Source organism: Aptenodytes forsteri, unplaced genomic scaffold, assembly GCF_000699145.1.
Source record: "Aptenodytes forsteri isolate BGI_AS27 unplaced genomic scaffold, ASM69914v1 Scaffold82, whole genome shotgun sequence".
In the NCBI taxonomy this organism is placed as follows: domain Eukaryota; kingdom Metazoa; phylum Chordata; class Aves; order Sphenisciformes; family Spheniscidae; genus Aptenodytes; species Aptenodytes forsteri.
In genome coordinates, this window is record NW_008795490.1 from 12,051,061 (window position 1) to 12,059,755 (window position 8,695).

At 42.3% G+C, this 8,695-nt stretch overlaps 1 protein-coding gene across 1 annotated transcript in view; it reads right to left on the reverse strand.

Annotated features, from left to right (window-relative positions):
• Positions 1-2,829: 2,829 nt before the first annotated feature.
• Positions 2,830-8,695, reverse strand: part of ENPP1 (ectonucleotide pyrophosphatase/phosphodiesterase 1) — a 53,000-nt gene continuing 47,134 nt past the window's right edge. Inside the window, exons 23-26 of the mRNA XM_009281520.2 lie at positions 7,631-7,711; positions 6,437-6,569; positions 5,568-5,724; positions 2,830-4,700 (exon numbers count right to left, since the gene is read on the reverse strand). Of these exons, the coding sequence (XP_009279795.2) occupies positions 4,533-4,700; positions 5,568-5,724; positions 6,437-6,569; positions 7,631-7,711 (539 nt within the window). The 3' untranslated portion in view covers positions 2,830-4,532. The remainder of the gene's footprint in view (positions 4,701-5,567; positions 5,725-6,436; positions 6,570-7,630; positions 7,712-8,695) is intronic.

Sequence of the window (8,695 nt, forward strand, 5' to 3'; positions counted from 1 at the left end):
AACTAAAAATAGAAAGGACTAAACCTGCAATAAAGGGCAACACAAATTTAACACATGTTGTGGCTGGGGAGGAATACGATAATTTGCAATGGCATCCTCTAAAATCTGTTGCCAGGCTTCCATAATTATTGCAAGTTTGTCCGTGGTCTCCATAGCAGCCTTTCCTGAGGCTCAAGGCCGGCATGGTGACTCACAGCGGTTCAGTGAGGGACTCGGACTCGTTTCCAAGGGAGTTTGAGTCACAGGATGCCAAACCTGGACTGGTTTCCTGTAATACAGAGGTTCCCAAACTATGGTAGACGTACTGCTTATGGTACACAAGCCACCTCAGTGTGGTGCTCCAACACCTCCCAGACATTGCCGCAAGGTATACGAGGGTAAGCAGATGTTGCTGCTGCTGCTGCCACTGGCAATGGTGGTACCCAAACAAAAATATTTGGAAACTTCTGCTTTAGTAAGTTGCTGGGCTCACATTAACTCTGTCCCTGAACTCCTCAGAAGAGTAAAAACAGTTTACCACAGCACAGCAGTGACAGACCTGAGTATAGCCCTTGCTGTGAGGCTGGGATGGTTTCCTGACCTCATCAGTGGTGCCGCTGTAGGTACAGAGTGTGTGACCCTGCCATAGAAGAGGTCCCTCACAGTGCTGTCACCCCTGAGCATCCACTCCAGAGTGGTACAATGGGCAACTGGTGCTGGCACAGGTGCCTCCTCAGCAACAGGCTTGAGATTTGTGGCAGATCTTGGAAGAAGGGAGGTTAGGAATGAGATCTTTCCTCCCAGCTGAGTGCCCTAACCACAGAGCCACAGATTTAGGCTTTCTTTTATATTCCTTTTTGCCTTCTGGTTCCCATGAATCTCATTTTCCTGGAAAAGTGGGTGTCCTCCCATGCAGCAGAGGGGTAGCTCCTCCCAGCTTGCTGAGCCTGGTTTATAACCTTGTATTTAAAGGGATAATTTTGTACTTTGCATTTCCTCAGACCAAGGAAAGGCAGAAGCCCAGGCCACCCACTTGCCAGATGAGACAGGGCAGCCTCTGGCAGGTGCTGTTAGTGGATGGCTGTTGTGCACTGGGCTGGACACAGTGGTTTAGCGGATGCTGGATGTGTCGGGAACAGATTTGCCAGAACAGGCCCGTCTCAAATACAGACAGTTAGATATTGCTTCATTTTCTTTTTAAAACACAGTGGATCCTGAGGTAAATAAGAGCAAGAAACTTGTAACACATTAGTCAAGCGAATTACCTTGCAGTTACCGAGAGGAGAAGCAGACAGCAATATAAATCCATACCACCTGAATACCTCTGAAAGCACAACTCTGTGTGCATTTTTTCAGCAGCAAAACGATCCTGAGATGTCCTCTGCCCAACTGCTCATTCCTACCCCACCATCAAAGAGCCATCAGCTTCTCAGGTACGTTAAGGTTTGCCTGCCCAAAATAATTTCATTCCGTAAGTAACCAGCTCACCCCATCGCTTAAGTCATCCCACAGTTAGCCCATGCCTAAACCAGACGTCCCCTGTTGCCCTTCAGGCCCTTTTTCCTTTCTTCCTGACCAGAACAGTCACAAGGGCTAGATTAGCTCTGTCCACCCTGGAACAATATCTAACAGCCGCGAAGGCACCTACCACCCCCTTCCTCAGCCATCCTTTCCTTACCCTAAGCAAATACCGTTGCTTAGGAGATGGAGACTGGTCAGCACCTTCCCTGTATCGGTGGGCACCAGCTGCAGCCTACAGCATCTCCTGGTGCCTTCCCTGAGAATGCCTGGGTGACACAAGACACTGCTACGACACATCCAGACCGATGACCTTTAGTCTACCCCTCCACTGTCTTTTTTACCTTCAAGGGGGCCAGACTACACAGCAGCTGACGTTAAGAAGCAGTTACACTGAATAATGCTGACAGTCATGTCACAACAGTGTTGCTATGACACCTTCCAGCTTCACGTACTGATAATGCTCAGTGCAGCTCTGATACCGTACATCAGCTGAAACAGGAAATATTTTACATCCAATTGGACAAAGCTATAGATTTTTTGCAGAATTATGAGTTTGATGGTGGCTGTAGCATGCTCCTTGGAGCCCATCGGGCTTCAAAAACACAACCCAGTATCAGCCGTCCTGGGGTATCACCAGCCACTAGATACCATGACTAGCACCAGCATTTATTCACAATGCTCTGACACCACCATTACAAATGTTTCTAAAAAGCAAAGATGCAGAAATAAAAGAAGAAAAACTATTTACACTAGGATTAAATCAGGATAGCTCTTTTCCTTGTCAAGTTGACTTGTCAACACTAGGATTAAATCAGGATACCTCTTTTCCTTGTCAAGTTGACTTGTCAATTTCTGGCAAAGCTACATTCCAAACCCCCCTCAGCCACTACCGTCTCCTGATGACCGTAATAGCTTTCACAGCCACTCTCCCTTCCAAAATCCTCCCTAGGTCAAACCAGCGGTCAACTGCTTGAAGCCTATACTGTTCCATCTTTACCCAGGAGCTAGGCTAGCCCTGCCTCTTAACTGAAACTGGCATTGCTTCACTTTCTGAAGATGTTAACATCTCTGTTGTTTGCATTCAGGAGACAGTGCCATTTCTAAAAAAATTTAAGAACATCTTGACCATCTTTCTTCCTACCTTCCCCTTCCAATAACGAATGTAACTTCAACAATCCAGTTGGAGGAGAAGTTATCTTCAACTCAAAGAACAAGGATTGAAGCAACCCCCTCCCCACCCCGCAAAAAAAAGTGTAATAGTGTTCTATATCTGCACCAATGTTTAACTAGCCAGTAGCATTTGGTACAGAAAGGGTCATGAACAGCATACTTCTGATGTTTTTATTGGTCACAGGCAATGGTACAAAGCAGTTACACTGAATAATGCTGTCACAGTCATATCATAATGTGAGGTTGCTACAAAACATTTAAATTTCACACAGTGAAACTACTTTAGGAGAAAAAAAATCATGCTTTTAACAGAAGATCAAGAAAATACATTTGGCTAAAAGAAAAAACGGTCCCAGGATTTCCACCTGCTCAAACTGAAGTTAATGGAAAAGCTTCCACTGACTTCAGCAGGCTTTGAATCCAGCCTCCAATATCCCCTGACCAAACTGTAAGGTAAAATGCCTCTCTGCTCAGTCACAGGCTCTTCATTCTTCTAACATACTTGTGCGTGATGTATTTTCTTCTTTTTAAATGAGAGGAACATAAATGTGTAAATGACTATGCCAAACTTTATAGATAACAGCCAATTTTGGCTCATCAGCTTTAGAGAGAGTGGGAGAATTACAAAGGTGGTAGCACGTATACTGGAAAAGGAGGGAGTTCCTACACTCCTGAGTGCCTGTAGCAGCTGTCTGTGTAGCCTGAAAGCTTCTAAGAAAGCTCATTACATGCTGCTTCAGAATTTGCATCTGGCAGTGTCTGCATTCAAGATGGGTAACGTATGTGAGCTGCAATTTGGATGACGTAGCACTAAGAACAGCTACAAATGCAGCTAGGATCCGGTCGTTTGCTGCCAACAGACAACTCAATGGCCTGTGGGCATTTACTGTAGCGATGACATGTGCCATTAGAGAAGATCATCTTACCATTCTAACTAAGGCAACAATCTTAGTGCAAAATTACCTTTTCTTGACAAAAATGGGATTTTTAAAACCACAGCTGACAAAATCATGCACCAAATTGAGAAAGACATCTTTGCTTCAAGAAAGCAAAATCTTCTCATCAAATCTAAGTTTAATTTGAAGAAAGATAATTATTTCTGGGAGCTCAGAGATCTTCCTGAATGAATTTCTTCTGATTTGCAGGTGACTTGATGCATCCTATACCTGCTCATTCTGAGGACGCATATAAAACATGCAGTGTACATCAAATTCTCCTTCAGTGTTGGAGACACCAGAGGGCAGCAAGATACCAAGGCTTCCCAGCTAACAGAACTCCTTTAGCCAGGTGCCTTTTCTGTGTTGGGGAAGTTTCAGTTACCAGTCTTCCTAACCTCAGTATAGCTTCTTGCACCATAACGCTGCATTATTTTATGAGACCCAAAGCTCAGAATGTAATTCATGCTTCAAGGAAAACTGGAGTAAGGGGTGCTGCTGTTTATATTTTGATGGTCACCAAGAATGTAGTTATTTCCCAGAACTGCATTTGCTAATTATCTGTATTTTTAAAGTAGAATATTGATCATAACCCATGCTTATAAACTTCTCCCTCTCCAGTGCATATAAAAGATAACATTTTTGTTCGTGTCTCAGACTATGATGATCAAATGCTGTTAAGCATTTAATAATGGACATGGCTCTACCACACTCAAGTGGGAATGACAGGAGCTGCCATCCTGCGTTACATACATAGTCCATCAGGAGTCCCTGAGATACAAATATGGCACCCACTCTCCTCCCTACTGGCATTTTGGTCAAGAGTTCTCAATAAGTGTTCCAGCTTATTTTAAAAAAATGTTTTCATTAAAAACAGTCTATTTACAAATCAGTTGTGAAATGCATAATAACATTCCATAGGAAAAATCAGACCATTTCAAAAGTTGGTAAATATGTTTTTAACTGTAAAATCTCAGATACTGGCTGTTTTCTGTCCTGATAGAAGCTGAGTCCAGTAAGTAATTCTACATCTCTGATCCGAGCTGTATGAAACTTCATTCTCTCTTCAACCCACATGGACTCAGACTTGCCATCCTATTGGGGCAGAGGAGGAAAAAAAAAAAAAAAAGGTTTGTAAAACATCTTTTTCTGACATACATTTAATCAATTAGCAAAAGACATTTTGATGTTTTATAAAGCCAGAAAGCAGTAACTGTTGGCAAACATCAGAGGGCACTGGATTATAAATAGTTACAAGCTTGCGTGAATTCGGTACTTGCTGTTACTTCCTCAAGTATACAGAACTTGTAGCTGCACCACTGGAAGTTGGTGGTAATGGGGAATGGCAGGTGAGGTTCAGCATCTAGCCACCATCTCTGATAAAACTATTTCTGAGAGCTGTGCCTGACTTGGGTAGTGACTTGTGTAATTCTTCGCTGTAGGATAGGTCTACACACTTTCCACACTTTGTTCTGGTTTGTATGGAGTGTAGCTATGTGCATTCCCATCACAATGCCAAGGTACCTGAACTAGAAGCAACCAATGCTCTTCAGGAACATCTGTGTCTTCTCCTTTTGGGTATGCATTTGGCCTAGCACTGACCTTTCTTTGTGGATGGCTCTTCTTCTAGAAGCTCTCCATCCTTCTCAGCTGTTGACTGGATATTTGCGCTACAGAGGTCTATGTATGTATCACATTGATGGTCTCGGCATACTCTGACTCTACCCCGCTAGCTATAAGTTTTGCTCTTTGAACAGGGAACTTCTATTTTCACATTTGAGCATATATGCAGACTTCGACATAATTCTGTTTACAAAAATAGTCTTCTCTCTCAAGATGATCATGATAGACTGTACTGTTTTTACAGTCTTTGCAGTCTTTAACTAGTTAATCGCTGATATCCAAGCAAAACAAGCTCAAGCCTGACTTCAGATGTTTATGGGGACTGAAGAGACTACTTACTGCACAGCTTTCACTGTTGTCTTCTCTGTGAGGTACAACGAAAGACAAGGCATCTAGAGACCCTCCACACTCCAGAGGAGTTTCGGAAGTATTTTTACAACTAGTCAGCACAATGAAGAAGTGAGTTGGAACTGGAACTTCTGAATTACTGGGGCGTCTGAAACACAAAAGATCTTTCTGTAAATCCACCAAATCATACTTGCACAAAGAACAAATGACAGCAGCCAGCTATATTCTGGCATATCAATTTTAACAATCCACCTATTTAGCCCAAAGAAAGCTTAGGCCTGGAAGGAAGATTCCAGATTACTATTTTGCAAATCAAGTTTGGTTTGTAGGCTGATCTAAGTAACAAGTTTGATGAGGCATAACAACAAACTGATTTATCATAAAGATGTGTAAGAACCCAGAGGAGACGGAGAGTTCAGCCTGAGCCCAGAAAACTGTCTGCCTGCTGGCTTGAACCAATTTTGTTAACTAGCGTATTTGTACTCACAACTTTGTAGTGGAACACTGCCAGCTCAGTAAGCATCAACTGTGACACCAGGGATAAGCCCCTGCCTTGTCCACTCCTACAGGCAATGTCATAAGATTTCAGGCTAGCAGACATCCTTTCACATGCAGCAGCTTCTCTTACACTTCACCTTCAGGTTTTAGGATGACACATTTTGAGGGTGCATTTTCTCTTTGTGCTTGTTGCTTATTTCTTAGCTTTACACTTCTGCTTAGGGCCATCTGACTGTCTCTCTGAACTGATATAATCTGCCAAGGGCCCATCTCCATAAGATGCTTTCCTTGATAACAAGAATCATAACTACTTTTTGACCACTAATGGAGAAACAAAGGATTAGAATGTGAAAGGTTCCCACCTTTTCACCTTTTCTGGGGTATCATAGAGCCCATCAGAGTTGTAATCAAACACAGGACCACTGACTACATTGACACCGTTCCTGGCTGCAGCATATTCAGGTAGCAGGTGTTGATGGAAGTAGTTCCATAACACTGAAACACAGTAATGGAAATGGGAAACATGATCTCCAAGGTAGAAGCTGTTAATACAACTCTGCAGAGTTTTCAGTGGAGTATAAACAGACACGATAAGCTAGGAAAATAATAAATTATACAGGTGTTTACAGCTTTTAAAGGTTGCATCTAACTGAGCAGCAGCATGCACTGCAGTATCTCCTTGCATTGTGGTTTCACAATCATCCTAACCAAAAACCTGACTGAGGCATAGTGATGCTGCTCCCTTGTGGCCTTACATTTCTTTCCTTGGAAACCAAATCATGGAGAGGCTAGAGGAGGGAAGGTGAGAGAAGACCATGCCTGCCTGTGTCTTGCCCCGCTATCCGGTTGGCCTGGCTAGCTTGGACACCCACACCTGTGAGCTGGAAAGTATCTTACTGATATGATATTTTTAATTACAGTTAAGAGTTGACCACTATTCCATTACAAAACAGGACATCTCTTTTGTCCAGAGGAAGTGCCATAGTTATCCTTCTTTTTCACCAGGAATATGCTTAATCTCCCTCAGCCAACCATCTCATGTTCCCTCTCACCCAGGAAAGCCCAGGTCTTCATATCTTTTCTACTAGAGATACTATTATTTTCCTGTTTCCTTAGTGATTGAGACCCTAGATTCCTGCCTGGAAACTCATCTGAGTTTAGAAGACATTCCTAAACTGGAAATGAATTTAACTCACATAATTATATATGGTATCTGGGTTCTCTAGAAGATATTCAGTGTAAAACCCTGTTTAGGTAGGTAAGAAAATGCAAAAAAAAAAAAAGTCAGACATTAAATGGAGACACTTGCACTATGATCCCATGTAGGGAGTCAGCTGATTAGGAATCAAGCTCACAATGGTGGGCCTTTTTCACAAGAGTGGTAATCCTACTTCAAGGAACTTTTCATTGAAGTAAGAAGCCCACAGTCAGGGGAGGTCTTATTTTACAGAGGCAGCTGAACCAGGGATTATTTGCATGGTTTGGAAGCAAGCAACAAATCAGCAGTCTTTCTTATATTCAACTGTGCACACAAAATATGCATACAAATAAAATACCTTTAAAGGCAGGATACATTGGCACGATGTTGCTGGTAAGCAAGGCATCATAGTGAGGTTTCTTTGCATCTGTCATAAAATCTAAAACAAAAAAGCAATTCGTTACTTGGATTTGTTACTTTAAACTTGCATTTTCATGCTTTTAAAGATTGGTGTAATAACGTTACGGTGGAGCTGACCTAAATTCACTTTCCAAAGCTGATGTGGGTCTAAGCGCTAACTTCAGTGCATGCTGGATCCCATCCAAAATAAATAATCTTATAAGCAGCAGCAGTAATTGCACTTGTCAGATATACAGCAGACAAATTTTCACGAGATTTCAAAATTCTGTTCTGATATTTTTAATTGTGGGGAAGGGAATAAAACTCACTTCATGAGTGTCAGACCAACTTGTTCTGACTGCAGAATCTAGGCATAAAATAGGAGCTCTGTTGGAACTTTGCAGTTACACTTGATGTGGATGTTTAAATAACCTACTACTCGGTACTTTATGCAGCAAGGTCAATGTAAAATGCTTTCAATCAGGTCAGCAACAGTTCACAAACAATTTAACCACTTGTAAACAGCTAAGTATTATGTAATATGTTTGAGAATCAGAGCTACGTTCTTCAGACCAATGCTGAATTGCTTTACTAAAGACCACATATGGCACATGAGTCTATTTCAAATAGGAAATAAACTTATCAAGGCAGTTTTTTACTTAATGAAACATCCCCGAATTTTACTTTGGATAGTTTCAACTAACACCTGCCATACAAAGTGAATTTGCAATTTACTAGCTTGCCAGACTTGAGTCAAGGTTTACATGTTCCTTCCAGTTTCTTCTATGAGATGCCACTTTAGAAACCTGACAAGTTCCAAAGCTTTCAGGAAGTACTAAATGACCTTAGACAACCCACCAACTGCTGCCAATCATAGAAACGTAGAATGGTTTGGGTTGGAAGGGACCTTAAAGATCATCTAGTTCCAACCCCCCTGCCATGGGCAGGGACACCTTCCTCTAGACCAGGTTGCTCAAAGCCCCATCCAGCCTGGCCTTGAACGCTTTCCAGGGATGGGGCATCC